We start from the raw sequence: 19,945 nt of genomic DNA, 5'->3' as shown, positions 1-19,945 counted from the left end.
GGGACCGACTTGTTAATAATAAAAATATTCAGAGACTAAATTATAAATCTTTCTAAAATTTTCTACTATTTTATAATTTCATCCAAAATTTTAAAAGTTTATCAGATTTTATTATAATTATATTTAAATTTAAAATTTCAATTAGAGAGAGTTTATTCTATTGACGTGATAAGGCTATATAAATTATTTTATTATATTTATAAGCTATGTAGATAAATGATATTAATAAAAAATTTAAAATTTTTAACTATTTAATAATTTAATAAAAAAACGTTTATGGATGAGTGTCTCCTCTGTTTGTTGCAAGCTCAGAGTTGGTCCCTATAAATGTTTCTGAATGCAGATTGAGGATTTGATACTTGATTGGATTTCGTTGGAAAATTTGGGTTTTCTTTCCAGAGAAGAAGTGCTTATTCTCGGCGGACTTAAAGGCTCTTCTTTGCTACTTCCTCTGACGGGAAATGAGCATGAGGCAGTGCTGGCTCCTTTAGTTTCTAACCTTGTTGCTAGGTTTACAATGGGTTGTCTATTTTAGGTCTTGAATCTTTAGTCCCTCTTGTTTTTACCAAGCCTGTCTGTAACTTTATTTGGGTGGAGTCCATTTCCTATTCAATGCAAATCTTATCTCTCAGAAGGGAAAAAAAAAAAAAAAAAAACTCCATGATAACACATTGTAAAGAATTTGGCAAGCTTCAGATTTAACTATCGTCAACATAAATATATATATATATATAGTAGCTGATTATGAAATTAATTTGTGAGAAAAAAGATTATAATAGAAGGACATATATGTTTTTGTCTTTTTTTTTTTTTTGAAATGGATATATGTTTTTGTCTTTTGAATATAATAAACTGGATTTAGGCAAAAATCCTCCATAACAGAAACAATCAATTCTTTTTAACATTAGAAAAAATCAATTGAAAAGTGGGAAATTTCTTGTACCTCAGTAAAGATCTCTAAGGCCATTAGTAAACAGTAAATCGAATATATCCATCTCATGCTTCTTCAATGCCACACCAATCTCGACTCCGCCACTCCCATCTTTGCTCTCCGCCATAGAAATGGATCCTCTCCGATCTATGGATGTAATCTCCATTTTCTTAGGCCTCCCCCATCCAAAATCCATCTCATAAACCTTGAATCGGGGTGATCCAGCAACCCCAACCGCTACTGATCCTGGTGGCATTGACAAAGCCCATTCAAGCTTCCCTTTTGCACCCTCAAGAGCTCCTTTCTCTAATTTCTTAATCAACTTGCTAAGCCTTTGTGCGACAAAGGCAAGCCCATTTTCTTCCATGATAACTTCTGCTTCTAAATCATCATCAGCAGAGATGCCAACACAATTGCCAAAATAATTTGCAGGAACAGGAGGGCACAAACGAGCTCGACAATCTGCTGTAAATCCAAGTATCACCTTTCTATTTCTTTCTAATCCCTTGGCTTTAACTATGTTAACCGCTGCATATGAAAAACTGACCACAAAAGTTGATAAATGAATGGGGTTTATTTGATCTGGTTCTTCTTTAGGAACCTTTTCCAATTGACCGAGTATCTTTTGTCTGAGTTTGTTTAGATCTTCACGAGAAAACTCGAACGTTCCTCGCATAAGGTTGTCTGGAGGTGAGCCATAAAACGGCAAGAGCTTCAGGCTTCTGGGGTTGGCATCAAGACCTATCGACTTGAAGAAGTTGAACCAGTTGTTCAAGTACACCTCGTCAAGCCCTTCCGGGTCCTGAATAATTGTCCGATCAAAAATGGGAGTTAGATCCGTCAACAAACTTGGGTGCGTCTCCTTTTCCCACTGTTTGCAAATGTGAGCCCATGCTCTAATGAACATGGTTACACTTTTGCCATCAAGAATGGCATGGTGGGAAGAGATGCCAATGCAAAAGCCTTGACTAGGAAACGATGTTATTTGAAAGGATATGATTTCTGCTGTGTCGTCGTATAGAGCTTTTTTTCAATTCATGCTAAAATGAAAATATATTTTTAAAATCATGCAGGATCCGAAAATATTTTCGGATCCTGTGTGTCAACTTTGCGAGTTCGGCAGTCATAATGCCGAACTCGCTAGTTCGGCACCTATGGCGCCGAACTGTTGCAAGTTCGGCACCAAGAGTGCCGAGCTTTGGAAATTGAGGCTTGTTCGGCACTATGAGTGCCGAACAAGCCTCGTCCATGCCACGGGAGCAGTGAACTGCTCCCGTGGCCACGCTCGCTCCCTTTCTGCATGCATGCAGGCCACGCGGGAACATGCATGTGGCCTGCATGCAAAATTTTTTATTTTATTTATTTTACTTTTAATTTTAATATTTATAAGTAAAATATATTTGAAATATTTATATATAATTGTAAAAATTTTTATTTTTTAAATATAAAAAATAAATATTTTTGATAAAAAAATTTAAATTTATATTAACTTATTTTTAGGAAAATTTGAAAAGTCAAACAATATAAAATATGTTTTCCTAAATAAATAGAGCTTAAAATATCGTTAATATTTTTATTAATTAATTATTTTATTATAATAAATAATTCAATTTTTATATTTAAATTTTAATTAAAAATAAAATATATTAATAAATATATTTATAAAAGTCTTAATATAATTTTGTGAAAAATTACTTGTATGTTTTAAAAAAAATAATTATTTGAAGATTATATCAAAAATATTTATTTTTTATATTTAAAAAATAAAAATTTTTACAATTATATATAAATATTTCAAATATATTTTACTTATAAATATTAAAATTAAAAGTAAAATAAATAAAATAAAAAATTTTGCATGCAGGCCACATGCATGTTCCCGCGTGGCCTGCATGCATGCAGAAAGGGTTCGGCACTTATAGTGCCGAACCTTTTCTTTCAACGCTCATTCCTGAGGAAGCGAGCGTGGCCACGGGAGCAGTTCACTGCTCCCGTGGCATGGACGAGGCTTGTTCGGCACTCATAGTGCCGAACAAGCCTCAATTTCCAAAGTTCGGCACTCTTGGTGCCGAACTTGCAACAGTTCGGCGCCATAGGTGCCGAACTAGCGAGTTCGGCATTATGACTGCCGAACTCGCAAAGTTGACACACAGGATCCGAAAATATTTTCGGATCCTGCATGATTTTAAAAATATATTTTTATTTTAGCATGATTTAAAAAATTGCTCCGTCGTATACAGGCAACTCTGGTACGTAAGGGTATGACTCGGCTGCTTCAAGAATCCTACCTGAAAGATGATGAAAATCCCCATCAGACTCTGCGATTGTGAATGAAACTCCGTCGTTTGGGGCATAGTGGATGAAGGGTTTGGCTGCGTGTGGTGGCCAGGTGAGTTTTCCAGCGATAGGGAGGAAGTGGAGGAGAGCAAGAGAGAGAGATTGCTTGAGTTTAGGGAGGATGACAGAGTTGAAAAAAGCAGGGGTTACATCCGTGAGTTCATAGAAGAAGAGTCGCTCAATTGGGTGGAACTTGAACCAGAAAGTGTCAAAGAAAGTAAGAGGAAGAGAAAACTCGGTGGCAGACTCAGGAAAGTCGGAGGGCGGTGTGACTGGGCAAATCTCCACTACTCTTACTGGATTATCCGTAGATGCCATGAGATCTATCAAACAAGAAAACAAAGAAAAACTCAATTTTATAGAAATTTCTCCTTTCCTTCTTAACGTTAAATTTAGCTAGCTGAAGCTGGTAAATAACTCGAAGATTTGCACGGGACGTTTCTGGGTGGTGTAGCGAGTCCAGTTGGGGGGATGAATGAAGCTTGTCTTTGTGAAGCAGTAGCCCCCCGATTACCTCATTTTATGTATGGTTGGATAACTTTTAGGGGAAGGAAAAGAAAATAACTTACGGAAATTAGATTTTTTTTTTTGAATTTTTCTGTTTGGATAAGTAAAAGAATTGAAGAGAAAATAATATCTTTTTTAAATAATTTTATTCTTTTTAAAGTAATTTTTTTTCTATTATTTTCTTCCTAATTTAAAGAGAAAATAAAAAAAAATATCTTTTTATTTTTTACCATTTATTTTTTTTATTCTACCTTATTTAGAGGGGATTATAGAATTTAAGATGTAGATTAATAGAAACTTTTCTAGCATGTGAAGTTAATTGGTAAACAATAATTCAATTCTAAATTTTAGAAGGATACGGAACCCTCCATAGCCGTCTTATCATCAACAACATACGCCAACAGGTGACAAAGTTGGGCACGTATCAATGGAAATTTGTTTCTTTCACGCTTCTGTTATAAATGAGCCCGGTCGATAAATTGTATTAATTATAAAATCTAGGGTATTGAATAAAAAAAAGTTAAATGTTTATTATAATTTATATTTATATTTAATATTAAATTTTAAATAATAAAAATAAACTTTTTTAATTTATCACAATTATAAAAATTAAATTAAATTAAATTTATATAAATAATAAAAAATTATAATTTTATCCTCAAAATTCTATTTAAATAATAAAATAATATTTAAATACATATTTTATTACAATAATATTTTTTTTATTTATTATTTACTCTCTATTCTAATTTTTATATAATATTATAAATTTTAATCCATAACTTCTCCTTGGCATAATTATAAATATATATATATTTTCAAAGTAAATTGATCAAACTTTTTTTTATAGAAGTCACATTTATAATCTTTTAATTATTTTTTATAAAATTTTATTTTGAATTAAAGTTTAATATAAGTAATATAACAACTTTTAATTTATATAAAGACTACAATTAAAATTTTAAAATTTTTATATATATTAAATTAAATTTAAATTAAAAAAAATTATAATTGAATCCTACTTTTCATTTTTATATATTTTCATATTATTTATTCAATATAATAATATAGTATTTGGAATAGCGAATAAAATTTGATCTTCTACTACAGAATAATAAATTATTCTAACTATATTTTATATGGAATTAAAGTTATAGAATCATAAAATTTAAAGATAATTATTAACTTATTCCTATATTTTTTACTTGATTAATTAAAACATTTTTATATTTTAATTTTGTTAATTCAAAAAAACATCTATTAATTTTTATTTTATTTACTGTTAATTTTCAAATTAAAATTAAAAATACTTATTTTTATACCTAAATTATCTCAGACAAATAAACTTATTCTTATACCTAAATTATCCTCTTCATAATAAATAAATTTTACAAAACATTTGCATATCAAAATAATTAGACAATTTGATATTACAACTTAATCACTTATATTCACTTTTATATTTATTTAATGTGAGGTTTTCTGAGTGTTATAAATCAGTAAATTATCATACATATTATAATCTCTAAATAAAATCATTAATTTTTAAATTTAATTTATTAATTTTAATTAATTATATTTATTAATTATCTTTTTTTTTTATTATTATCTAATTTCGATATCATCTTTATTTAAATAACTAATTTCGCCTTTTTTTTTACTACCATCAATCTCTTTTTCCAAATAGGATTTACTCCACCTTTTCTCCAAATTAGAAGTTTACTAAACTCCGTCACTGCAAGGGTGAAAAAGTTTTGCTTGACCCAATTCAAAGATTTGTCTGTTGATGCTCTTCACTGCTTCTATTGGATTTGTATTTTTGCCTTGAATATATAACTGTCGAATTTGTAATTGCTTCCAGATGGATATTTTTGTAAGTATTATTATTTTTGTGTTTTCTTTTAACATGCTTCTTTCTTATCAATGATAGCTATTGAGAGCCCTGCTGACCAATGCAGCTCGTGAATATTTACTCGTTATGCTGTACAAATCTGGGTTTGGAGAGAGAATAGAAAGAGGTGAGTTTATTTATTATGAAGAGAGTAATTTGGTATGAAATTAAAGGATATTTTAATATAATTTTAAAAATATAAAATATTACCATTAATAAAAAAGTAAAGAACTAAAGTATTCTTTTATTCTCCGTATATCCTCTCAATACAATTTTTTTCAATATTACCAAATAAGTATACTGTACAAATAATCCCAGTACATACCGACACACTCAATGTTTCCATTTTACATATTCTTGAAAATTAAAAGAATCAAAATCAAATTAACAACAGTGAAAGCACACAACCCATTATCCAAAACAGCTTTTACAAAAAAAAAAAACATTAGAATTAAGATGGCGGTATTCCTCAGCAGGATCATAATTTGCAGCATACCACAGTAACATCTAAAGAAGTCCCAATCACACTGCAGCAAGCTTCAAACACAACAATCACAACCAAAACGGTAACATTTAGGATTTTTTATTTATTTATTTTATTATTATTAATATAATAATTTAATATATTAGATAATAATTAAGATAGAATTGAAAAAGAAATGGAAAGAAATTTTATTATTAACAAGAGTATATTCAAAATTAAATTTTATTGTTTTTCTTTCATCACTCTTATATCATTTACTAATTAGAAATATCGAACGGAAGAGTATTAGATTTTATGAAATTAAAATATAAAAATTAAAGTATTTAATTTTAAAAATAGAAATACATCCATTAATTATGTTATATTTTAGAAATTAAAAAGTAATTTTTTTTTATTAATTTATTATATATACCACTATTATATTTTAGTTGTATGTATTTCAAAAATTAATCATACAAAAATATCTAAAACTAACAATGAGGAAGAAAAATTAATATGCGGAAGATCTTATTAAAATAGTTCTTGGAAGCATGAAATTGAGAGTACCCTAATTAAAGATCTCTAAGGCCATTAGTAAACAGTAAATCAAATATCTCCATCTCATTGTTCTTCAACGCCACACCAATCTCGATTCCGCCACTCCCATCTTTGCTCTCCGCCATAGAAATGGATCCTGTCCGATCTATGGATGTAATCTCCACTTTCTTCGGCCTCCCCCATCCAAAATCCATCTCATAAACCTTGAATCGGGGTGATCCAGCAACCCCAGCCGCTACTGATCCTGGTGGTATTGACAAAGCCCATTCAAGCTTCCCTTTTGCACCCTCAAGAGCTCCTTTCTCTAATTTCTTAATCAACTTGCTAAGCCTTTGTGCGACAAAGGCAAGCCCATTTTCTTCCATGATAACTTCTGCTTCTAAATCATCAGCGGAGATGCCAACACAATTGCCAAAATAATTTGCAGGTACTGGAGGGTCTAAACGAGCTCGGCAATCTGCCGTAAATCCAAATATCATCTTTCTATTTCTTTCTATGCCCTTGGCTTTAACTAAGCTAACCACTGCATATGAATAACTGAGCACAAAAGTTGATAAATGAATCGGGGTTATTTGATCTGGTTCTTCTTTAGGAACCTTTTCCAATTGACTGAGTATCTTTTGTCTGAGTTTCTTTAGATCGTCACGAGAAAACTCGAACGTTCCTCGCATAAGGTTGTCTGGAGTTGAGCCATAAAACGGCAAGAGCTTCAGGCTTCTGGGGTTGGCATCAAGACCTATCGACTTGAAGAAGTTGAACCAGTTGTTCAAGTACACCTCGTCAACCCCTTCCGGGTCCTGAATAATTGTCCGATCAAAAATGGGAGTTAGATCCGTCAACAAACTTGGGTGCGTCTCCTTTTCCCACTGTTTGCAAATGTGAGCCCATGCTCTAATGAACATGGTTACACTTTTGCCATCAAGAATGGCATGGTGGGAAGAGATGCCAATGCAAAAGCCTTGACTAGGAAACGATGTTATTTGAAAGGATATGATTTCTGCTGTATCGTCGTATACAGGCAACTCTGGTACGTAAGGGTATGACTCGGCTGCTTCAAGAATCCTACCTGAAAGATGATGAAAATCCCCATCAGACTCTGCAATTGTCAGTGAAACTGCGTCGTTTGGGACATAGTGAATGAAGGGTTTGGCAGCATGCGGTGGCCAGGTGAGCTTTCCAGCGAGAGGGAGGAAGTGGAGGAGAGCAAGAGAGAGAGATTGCTTGAGTTTGGGGAGGATGACAGAGTTGAAAAAAGCAGGGGTTGAATCGGTGAGTTCATAAAAGAAGATGCGCTCCACTGGGTGGAACTTGAACCAGAAAGCATCAAAGAAAGTAAGAGGAAGAGACAACTCGGTGGCTGACTCAGGAGAATCCGAGGACGGCGTGACTGGGCAGATCTCCACTAGTCTGACTGGATTATTGATGGATGCCATGAGACCTATCAACCCAGAAAACAGAGAAAAACAGTTAAATGCAATATTTTTCGTTCCTAGATATCTTCTTTGTACGTTAATTAGGTAGATGAAGCTGGTTTAAATAGATTTTTGAGTTAAATATTTAATATCATCAACTAAAATTTATTTTACTCATTATTTTAACTACTTTTATGTGAATCAAATATTTAATTTGAATAATTATTACCCTCTCAAAAATATAAATTTTTATTACAACATGGAATTGAAATCCTACACAAAAAATGGTGCATATAGGTCAAGAGCATCTAATTGTTATTATTATTATTTTTATTGAAAGAAAGTTCAACTTCATTCAAGATAAGGAGAAATACGGCCGAACATACTTGTTGTTATTATTATTGTCTTCTTCCAAAAAAACAAAAAGACATATTGTCTCTCCCATAATGGAAAATGTCAAAAAATTGAATCTTAATTTGTTCCATTCTCTTTAATATTTTTTAGAGAAAATTATTTTTTAGTCCCTGATCTTTAACGTAATTAATACTTTTATTTTTTTATTTTGACGACCCAACACTTAAGTTCATCACTTTTTTTTTCCGTCCAAATTTGTAGTCTTTCTATATAAAATAGCCGTTTGGAGCACGTGAATTGATAAAATTAGTTCTCACTAAAAGTCCCTCTATTTCAAAATCACGAAACTCAAACTCAATTCACTATAGATTCTTCTGCTTCTTCTTTCTCATACTATTTCTTCAACACTCCATCTATTCAAAATCACAAAACCAAAATCTAATACCTCTTCACTATAAATTATTTTTCTTCCCACTTTTTCTTTCTCATAATAGAATGCTTTGATTCTTGATTGGATGAGCAATTGAGTTTTGGACTCATGATATTAATGTTTTTAGGGGAAAGGATAAGAAATTCCTAGGGAGGATCCTATGGTGGCTTTTACTTATGCTATTAAGTATGTCAAGGATTTTCAAGGTGGAAATTGGAAGATTGGTGGTGGTGGTACTGATCAAAGAAGTGGTGGTGGGAAGATTGGTGGTGGTGGTGCTAATCGGGAAAGTATGTCAAGGGTTTTTAAGATGGGAATTTTAATCCACTACATAACTTTTAGGAAATTTATGAGAAAATCAATAAAGTTAAAGTAAATTGAGAAAATGCGAGGGAGAGAAAGATTGAAAAGAGAGAGAGAGAAAAAAAAGAATCATGTGAAAGGAAATAGAGAAGATATGAAAGTGAAGAAAGATGGAGGGTTAAGGGCATTTTTGAAAAAAATTCTTTTTTATTAAACGGTTATTTTAGATAGAAGGACTATAAATTTGGATGGAAGAGAAAGTAAAAGATTTAAGTGTTGGATCGCTAAAATAGATGGATAAAAATATTAATTATGTTAAATTTTAGGGACTAAAAAATAATTTTTTCTATTTTTTAAATGCTAAAAACACTAAATTTAAACACTAAAGAGTAACCAGTGAGTAAGCAGGGTGGGTCATATTCATTCATAAAAGCTCAGAGAAAAAAACAAGCATAAATGGGCAATCCACATCACTACAAAAAAAAAAACATTAAATTTATTAGGGATAAATCTATTCGTAAATTATGAAATTTAATTTATATTTTAATTTATAAATAGATCATAAATAAATTTCTATTTTTTATGTAAATTTTATTTATAATTTTTTTAAATAAAAAACAATCCATTTACATTATAAACAGAATTAATCTGTTTATATATTTTTTTTAAATACAAACTGCTCTGTTTATACATAATGATTTATCTGTTTATAAACAAACAAACAATTAATTTATTTGCAATTTAAATGATTAAAAATATATTTCAACTAAATTAATTTTTTCAAAGTTTAAATTTATTTATTAAATAAATTTATAAGCTCTAACCTTAAATCAAACTCTATGTACATAAAAGAAGGCTCGAAATGCTTAATGAACACGAGCTTAATTCAAACTTGTTTGGTAGTGAGTTCATATAATCTCGATTATTAGTTAGAGTTTAAAAATAATTTAAAAATTAAATAAAATAAAAATATTTTTATTAAAATTAAAATATTTAAATATTTTTCATGGTTCTATATAAAATCTTATACCATGATAAAAATTATGTACACTTAAATAAAAGATCGAGAACCCTCACCTCTTATAATTTATTAATATGAGATTAAAATTAAATAAATTTATAAATGAACATATATAATTCATATGTAAAATAAATAGATATTAACACTTTCTCAAAAAAATGTATATTATGTTTAGAAAATTAAATAAATATAAATAAATATATAATTTATTTAAAAAATAAAATAAATAATTTCTCAACTTATAATTTATTTATAAAATTAAATAAATATAAACGAACTCATAAATAAATGTAGAATTTATTTATAAACTTAAAAATAAATATAAATACTTTATAAATGGATATATAATTTATTAAAAATTAAATAAATATAAATGAATTTGTGAATAAAGTGTAATTCATTTGTAAATTTAAATAAATACAAATGAATTCAATAAATATATAATCTGTTTGTAAAATTAAATAATTTTTTCAATGGATATATAATCTATATGTAAAATTAAATAAACACAAATGAATTTATAAATAAAATTATAATTTATTTATAATATTAAATGGATATAAATAAATTCTAAATAGATAAATGAACACAAATGAATTTATAAACAAACGGTAATTTATTTATAAAATTAAATAATTAAAAATAAATTCACAAAACTGAAATATAATTCGTTTATGTAATTAAATGGATATAAACAGATTCATAAATAAATATATAATTCGTTTGTAAAATCAAATTAATACAAATGAATTTATAAATAAATTAAATATCTATTTATAAAAAAAAATATTTTTTTCAATATTTGTTTATAAAACTATTACAATTAAAAACATATTTTTATCAATTTATGCATTCCATTTGTATTTTACTAAATTATTGCTTTGCATCACAGGTCTTGAGCATCTCTCTCCACAGATCTGCATGCAAAACTCAGCCAAATTATTACTCCCATCTCAACTGGTCGGGGCTTTGGCTTTTGGTGTTCGGAAGGTTTGATAGTCTAGATTCCATTGATATTAAATTTTTAATTTTATATTAAGTGATAATCACTAGGCCTTGTACCCGCTAGAGTTGTGATGGGACCACAAAAGCAAATCAAACTTCAAGATCAGAACACTCCTAGGTGGGCCTATCCAACGGTTTCGGCCCGAATTCTAGCCTGAATGATAAGTTTGGTCGTTTGTAAGCCCGAACCCGGTAAGAAAGAAGCTGATCCGATGATAGGACATAGAGAGAATGCAGCCCTATTCATACGCAGAAAAAATTAAATGGCTGTCTGACGTAAAGCAGACATAATGGCCGCCTGACGTGAGGCAGACATATGACGGTTTTGTAGGTACAGATCTATATGATAGAGACATGTGGTACTGTAGTTATGAGATAAACAAAAAGAAAAGGATAAAAAGATGAGACATTCCCAGACTCAAATTTTACACACACTAAAAATCCGATTTTTTAGATTCACAACATCATTAAGTAATTTTAGATTTACAAAATATGGGAATATAACACACAAAAGAAAAGCAAAGCAAATTGACATGGGATATACTCTTACATTTTGGGATTTATATAATAGAATTTTAATAGCAATATTAAAATTATCACGTTAATAATATTAAGATTATAATTTAAAATTATTATAAAAAATTATTTTTTCATATAATATATTTTAATAAAAATTATTTTATATTTAATAAAATTATAATTTAATCAAGCTTTTATCAATTATAAAAATAAATAAATTACTGTAGAGAGCACAGATACAACAATACTTAAAATGTTATTATTAACTTAGCACACAATAATTAAAATATATAAGATAATAATTTACGATTTAAAAAATTTGTATATTCACCGGCCATCAGCACACAATTATGTCTAAGGTTGGAGCAGATTGGGCTGATCTGGGGCCTTTAGTAATAGTCGGATCTCAGACACCCTGATTTTTACTAAGCTCGAAAGAAAGGGGCAGGTCACAGCCTTATGACAGTCCAATGCATCGGTCTACGGTCATGATTCGAAATATTGAAATCCGATTTATCCGATTGGATGGACTAGTAGAACTGCAAGCCCCTATACACTCAGAATCGAACCCATACAGATACATAAAAAAATTAAATAGCCGTATAATGATGACGGAAAAAAAAGAACATCTGTACGTATGACCCTGAACGATGGGACATGTCGCTAAAAGGCAAAATAGAAGAGATATATAAAAAAAAGGAAAAAAAATAAGGGACTAAGTCTACACACTCTCAAAAATCATATTTCATCTTTTTATTAAAATAAAAATTTTACAAATCAAAAAAGTTAATTTTTTTATTTGAAAAAAAATTATTAAATAAAAAATTAATTGAATTGAATTCTTTGTAAAATTCTTAATTTTCAATAATTTATTTATTTAAACAAGCCAATTAGAATTCGAAATTTACTTATTTAGACATAATTATATATAAATGGATAATATTATCATTTTATTTATGGATTCCACCATAAATGTTATTCTCTTGAGTTAACGATGTTGACGCATGTTCAAGAATATTTTCCATCATAAGAATGTTGATAGACAAGGTCTTATTCCACCGTTTTCAAAGATTCTAGCAAGTAGTGCTCGCTTCTCGGATTATACACCTCCTTTGCACCTAATATATCTAGGTCTATATTTGGTGGAGACTCCTAATTTTTCAATACGTGATTAGCTCCTGTTTAAATGATGAGCGATCCCATTCTCTCTATGCTGCAACCTTACTGCTTATATTAGGATCGGAAGCAGAATTGGTGCTGCATGTTTGTGTCTAAATGATCTGGGTCTTTCCAGAGAGGTTTTTGCTTTTTTTCTTAGTGATTTTGAAGGTCCAATGAGGTTACGCCCGATCGGAATTGAGTGGTGGCGGTGGAGTTTTCTCCTTAGCTACAAGGGTTTTCTATCGTATGAGTGTTAAGCTGGGTTCAAATGTAATGCGCCTTTGATTTCTTCTGTATGTAATCCAAGCCTGTACTTGTATTGTGCTTATGACCATCTCTCTTCATACAATACAAAATTGTCTTCTGTGAAAAAAAGAGAGTTTGTTGAACAATTATTGGGAAAATTTCTAGGAAAAATTACTTTGTAGTCAAATACTAAAAAAAAAAATAATTTATTCATTAATTTTTTAATTTTGAAGAATAAATTAAAATATTCATGAAATGTTTATAAAATATATTAATTAAGCACTCCATTATTTTTAATCATCGCTCAAAATTTTAAAATGCTCGTAATATAAAATTATTAATTCATAATTTTTTTAAAAGAATTAAGAAATTAATTAATAAATTTTTAAAAATTATATATGAATTAAATAGTAAAATATTTATTAATTAATTAATTTTTTAAAATTAAAAAATTAATTAAAATTTTTTTTCATAATATATAAATTAAATAATAAAATTTTAAATTTCTATTAAACAGAAAAATAAAAAAAAGCATAATTTTTTTAAATAATGTTCGGCTAAATATAATCTTATATCTACACCCTAAATAGTAATTAATTGTTTTTTTATTATGTGAGAATAAAATGTTGCACGCCAATACTGTAATAAACTTTTGAAATCCTTAATAATTCCCGCAATTTTACACCCCTCTCAAATAAATATAAAAATCGTGCTCTTGTCATCGGATAATTAAGCCGCCGATTAAAGCAAATACCTAATGTGCAAGTCACATCCACCGAGATAAATCATCCTCTAAAATCTATTACAGACAATATTCTTAGAATAAATTCCAAATTCTAATATTCGGTGTTTATACCACCTACCCTGCTCTATATTAAAGTAAAGATCCAAAGATTTTACTGTTTCCTTTTACCTTAGCACTTATGCGTCTAGATGCAGAGATCAACTATAGAGTACTGATAAATAAAAAAAAATAAAAAAATGTGAGAAAATTCTATTTTGATAAAAAATCTATACCTAACTTTCATAATTTAGATTCTCTATTTTGATCATAATTTTTCTACTTCTAACAATAAAAGTTTTTTTCTGTATATAACTTTCTCGACGAATCATGAATTCTGATTTCCTTTTGATTTACTTATAAATAGAAACTAAATATATAATATAGTAATGGCATTATGTAGATAATTTTATATTATATAATAAATTCATAAAAAATTAATAAATAGACAGATATATTCAAAATAAATATATGAATGTATTTTTAAAATATGATAATTAATTAATATTTAAAAAAGAAAAGGCACTTTTCACTGAAATATTTTTGTCCTATTAACGTGTTCTAATAATTTTCAGAAGTGGCTTGATTAAAACGTGGAGAGAGCGTGTGTGAGAGTTTAAAGCTCCAAATAATTGGACTCGAGAGAAGTGAGCGGAAGCGCATGAATTTCGGAAGACAAACAGGACACGCAAGTAATTAAATTTCTTACTTCAGACAATCTACGAAAATACTAATACATATGATCTTTTTGCAAAATAAAGTTAAAAAATATATATATATTTCTTAAATTTTGGTTCGCGAAAAAATTTTTTTCAAATCAGGGTGAATCAGGCCTTTACCGCATTTTATAAGTGCGGTCGGTAGTCTTTACTGCACTTATAAAATGCGGTAGAGAGTAAAATTAATTTTTTTTAAATAAAAAAATTCTACCGCAATTTTGAAGTGCGGTAAAATTTTTAATAATTTTTTTAAAAAATTTACCGCACTTTAAAAGTGCGGTAGAGATTGCACCTAGCAGAGTGGACAGAGACAAGACCCGTCTCTGCCCCGTCAGCGAGAGGCAGGCACACCTCCTCCGTTCTACTGCACTTTATAAGTGCTGTAGAATCTCTGCCAGATGCAGTCTTCTGACAGAGAAATTGTCCTCTACCGCACTGTAAAAGTGCGGTAGAGGACCCATCTTCTTCCGCGGTCATCCCCAGTCTTCTTCCCCGATGATCCCCGCTCCACATTCTTCTTCCTGCTCCACCCCTATAAAACCCATCTTCTTCCCCATCTCATCCCTGCTCCCATCTTCTTCCCCATCTCCATCCCGCTCCCATCTCCATCCCTGCTCCCATCTCCTTCCTGCTCCCATCTCCATCCCGCTCCCATCTCCATCCCGCTCTTCCATCTCCATCCCGCTCCCATCTTCCCGCTCTTCCATCTCCATCCCTCACCCATCTCCATCCCTGCACCCATATATTTAATAATAAACCCTACTATTGCACGGTAATACGTAATGAAGAATTACATAAATATTTAATAAACCCTACTATTCATTATGTATTACCGCACTTTTAAAGTACGGTAATACGTAAATTGATAAATTAATTTAATTTTTAATTTTTTAATTATTAAAAATTAGAAAAACTTTCAATTATTATAAAATTTAACATTCTACCGTATTTTTAACTTGCGGTAGAATTTTTAATTATTAAAATTAAATTTAAATAAACTTCTACCGCACTTTAAAAGTGCGGTAGAATTTTATTTTTTAAAAAAAATTACTTTTTAAAAAATTCACTTTCTACAGCATTTTATAAGTGCGGTAAGTTTTACCGCACTTATAAAATGCGGCAGAGGCCTGATTCACCCTGATTCAGGAAAATTTTTTCGGCGAACCATAATTTAAAAAATATATATATTTTTTAACTTTATTTTGAAAAAAGCCCTACATATATAGTGCAGAAGCAAATCGGGTAAACCCATGAGGACAGTCTTCAATAACTACAGCTACCCAGATAAAGAGATCCACCCAGATGGAATTGCTGTATAATGTTACACGTCACAGGTTTTTTAGGCCATTGACGAACACTGAATCAAACTTCTCCATCTCATGCTTCTTTAAGACTAAACCAATCTCAACTCCGCCGCTCCCATCTTTGTTCTCTGCCATGAAAATTGAATCTTCCCTATCTATAGATGTAATTTCCACCTTCTTTGGCTTCCCCCACACGATATCTGTCCCATAAACCTCAGAATCGAGGTGACCCAGCAACCCCAATGCCAATTATTGTACTTTCTCACTCCCTAATTGTAACGATTCGGAAACCAGACCGCTACCGGCGCTAGGATTCAGATCGACTTAAGGTCGTCGGAACCCGTAGCAAGCCTAACATTCATCCTGTACACCTGATAAAATTTCATACATAATCATACATTTTCATAAAAAACTTTAAACTTTTCATATACCAAACTTGATCTGTGCATGCACTAAAACTGTATACATAAAACCCCTTACTGGAGCCCTCATCAAATGCTCTAATTGGGTCAACATCTCATATGTCAAGTCTGGTTCAACATAAAGCGACAATAAAACATTTCATAAAGATTATATACAACAGGGATTTACAACCAACATTAGGGCCAAGCACAATACTAAACCTCATTACATTACATGTCATTTCATATCCACTACTAATCTATTACATATACAAGATGCATGAACATTCTTAAAACATTTGATTTTTCGAAATAAAAGATTAGTTTAGTTCTACTCACCTCTGGCTGACTCTGAACTAACTCTGAAGCAGTTATCTCACTGCTGATCACCTCGGTTCTTCAGGTCCGATCCTACACAGGTGGACTCAAATGAGGGACCAAACATACTCTAACATGATTCTAAACAACTCCCCAAAAACCCCCTAAAACATCATAAAACATGCATTGGAAACAGGCAAAGGAAAGCTGGGCAGGGGACTTTCGGCGGCCGAAAGCCCCTATAAATCCGAAAGTCAGGCACTTTCGGGGGCAGGGTTCGGCGGCCAAAAGTCCTTCTAGAGCCGAAAGTCACCATGCTTCGGGGGCAGGTTTGGCGGCTGAAACTTCCCTCCAGAGCCGAATGTCCAACTTTCGGGGGCGAGGTTAGGCGGCCAAAACTGCCTCCCCTGGCAGGTTCGGTGGCCGAACCTGGATCCTTCTAGGTGGCAGAACCCGATTCTGCCATCCCACAACTAGCATCCCAAAACCCTCCAAACTTATACTCAACACTCAAAAGCATGCATATACACATAATCAAGTACATAGGGGCATAAAACTAGCCTAAACCCCAACAAACAACACATTAAGCATCACATTTATCGTTAAACTAATATAAACCCTAACATTTTACATCTACTCTAAACATGCATCAAAACTCTTAACCCCTTCTTAAAACTTACTTACAACGTCATAAAAGGCGTGGATCTACACTTACCTCTTGAAGATCGAGAGGAGATGTGATCTAAACTTGAAGATTGGGAGAAATCGAGCTCCGGGGGTCTCCAAGCTTTAAAACTTTGATCTTAGCTCAAAAATCTTCAAAACAAAGTAAAACTCATCAAAAACTTGAAGGGATTGAAGGAAAACATAAAATCAACCATGGAAGGGCGAAATCTCACCTATGCCCGAAAATAGAGAGAGAAAACTCGCCCATTTTCGGACATGGGGCCTTTTATAGGTGGTTGGCCAGACCATCTTCGGGGGCCAAAGGTGCTTCCGTAAACTCCCCATGTTCGGCGGCCGAACTTGAGGTTCAGCGGCCGAACCTGGGTCTTTCTTCTATGGATTTTTCTTTCAAAACTCAATTTCTTTTTTCATTAAAACCATAAAAACATATAAAAATATTTTAGAAAACCTCTATTTTACCCTTCTAGAAGGCTCCAACATCTGAAAATTTCGGATTCCAACGGAGATTCCGCCGGAAGGTAGGAATTTCGATGCCGGGGTCTAGCCGAGTATTACATTCTTCCCCCCTTAAGAACATTCGTCCCCGAATGTTCAACAAACAACATAGCATGGCATAAACATAAACACATACAAAACACATAAACACTAACTTTAAAAGAGATAAGGGTATTGCTGGAGCATTGACTTCCGTGTCTCCCATGTACATTCTTTTACATTATGGTGATTCCAAAGGACTTTCACCATCGGGATTTTCTTGTTCCTCACCTTTCTGATCTGCGTGTCTAGGATACGCACTGGCTGCTCAACATATGTGAGATCTCCTAGGATCTCCACATCAGGCTCATTAAGAACCTTGCCCGGATCTGACACGAACTTCCATAACATGGAAACATGGAAAACCGGATGGATTCTCTCCATTGAAGCAGGTAAGTCCAACTTGTATGATACATTCCCAATCTTCTGCAAGATTTCAAAGGGTCCGATGTACTATGGAGCTAGCTTACCTTTCTTCCCAAAACGAATCACCCCTTTCATAGGAGACACCTTGAGCAACACCATATCTCCCTCCTGAAACTCCACATGCTTCCTGTGGACATCTGCATAGCTTTTCTGCCGACTCACAGCAGTCCTGATCCTTTCTCTGATAATGGGCACTACCCTGCTGGTGATCTCTACTAGCTCAGGCCCTGCCAAGGCCCTTTCTCCCATTTGTTCCCAACAAATAAGTGTCCTGCACTTCCTTCCATAAAGAGCTTCATAAGGAGCCATAGCTATGCTAGCATGATAGCTGTTATTGTAGGCAAACTCCACCAAGGGTAGATGCTGCCTCCAAAAACCGCCAAAATCTAGCACACACATTCTGAGCATATCTTCTATAGTCTGGATGGTCCTTTCTGACTGTCCGTCAGTCTGAGGATAGAAATCAGTGCTAAAGTCCAACCTTGTGCCCATAGCATTCTGCAGACTCCGCCAAAACCTGGAGGTGAACTGGGGTCCCCTATCGGACACTATTGATACCGGAGCCCCATGCAACCTCACAACCTCTTCCACATACACTTGTGCCAATTTGTCCACAGAATAGCCACTCCTGACAGGGATGAAGTGAGCAGATTTGGTCAGTCTGTCCACAACCACCCATATGGAGTCTAATCTGTTGGACGTTGCTGGTAGCCCCACTACGAAATCCATTGCTATGTTTTTCCATTTCCACTCTGGAATCGGTAGTGGGTTGAGCATCCCAGCTGGCTTCTGATGCTCCAGCTTCACCCTTTGACAGACTTCACAGGCGGACACAAACTGTGCCACTTCTTTCTTCATAGCTGGCCACCAATAGACTCTCTTTAGATCTTGATACATCTTGGTGGCTCCAGGGTGAACATTGTACCTGGCATTATGAGCTTCCCTCATAATGTCTCCTTTCAGACTCATGTCATCTGGTACACATAACCTGTTCCCATAGCGGATGATCCATTTGTTGTCAAATCTGAACTCATCATTCTTGCCTGCTTGGACAACTCTGGCTATCTTCACCAACTCTAGGTCCTCATGCTGTTTCTGTGCCACTTGCTCCAGAAATACGGGTGTCACTCTCATCTGAGCCACTAACGCACCTGTACCAGACAACTCTAACTGCAGCCCTTCATCAATGAGCTTGTAGAATTTCCTCACCACCGGTCTTCTCTCTGCGGTAACATGGGATAGACTGCCAAGTGATTTCCGGCTTAGGGCATCTGCCACAACATTTGTCTTACCCGGACTGTACTGAATTTTGCAATCATAGTCACTAAGCAGTTCTACCCATCTTCGCTGCCTCAGGTTCAACTCTCTCTGACTCAAGATGTACTGCAAACTTTTATGATTTGTAAAGATCTCACATCTTACCCCATATAGGTAATGCCTCCACATCTTGAGTGCAAAGATCACAGCTGCCATCTCTAGATCATGTATAGGATAATTCAACTCATGCTTCTTCAGCTGTCTAGAAGCATAAGCAATTACCCTCTCATTTTGCATCAACACACAACCTAGTTCCACATGGGATGCATCACAAAACACCGTGAAGTCTTCATTATTGGTAGGCAGAGCTAACACCGGTG

The 19,945-nt window shown here is 32.6% G+C and overlaps 2 protein-coding genes across 2 annotated transcripts; both read right to left on the bottom strand.

The window, feature by feature from the left end:
* Positions 1–842: 842 nt before the first annotated feature.
* Positions 843–3,759, bottom strand: LOC110630184 (phenolic glucoside malonyltransferase 1). The gene is made up of 2 exons (XM_021777544.2): positions 3,169–3,759; positions 843–1,951 (listed from the first exon to the last, which is right to left on the bottom strand). The coding sequence occupies exons 1-2, from the start codon at positions 3,584–3,586 to the stop codon at positions 945–947; spliced, it is 1,425 nt and encodes a 474-aa protein (XP_021633236.1). The 5' UTR covers positions 3,587–3,759; the 3' UTR covers positions 843–944.
* A 2,874-nt stretch (positions 3,760–6,633) lies between these two features.
* Positions 6,634–8,210, bottom strand: LOC110630107 (phenolic glucoside malonyltransferase 1). Its single transcript, XM_021777428.2, has one exon. The coding sequence runs from the start codon at positions 8,118–8,120 to the stop codon at positions 6,702–6,704; it is 1,419 nt and encodes a 472-aa protein (XP_021633120.1). The 5' UTR covers positions 8,121–8,210; the 3' UTR covers positions 6,634–6,701.
* Between the last annotated feature and the right edge of the window lie 11,735 nt (positions 8,211–19,945).

This window comes from Manihot esculenta, chromosome 1, assembly GCF_001659605.2.
Source record: "Manihot esculenta cultivar AM560-2 chromosome 1, M.esculenta_v8, whole genome shotgun sequence".
NCBI classification, from domain to species: Eukaryota; Viridiplantae; Streptophyta; class Magnoliopsida; order Malpighiales; family Euphorbiaceae; genus Manihot; species Manihot esculenta.
This window is presented reverse-complemented; position numbering and strand designations above follow the sequence as displayed.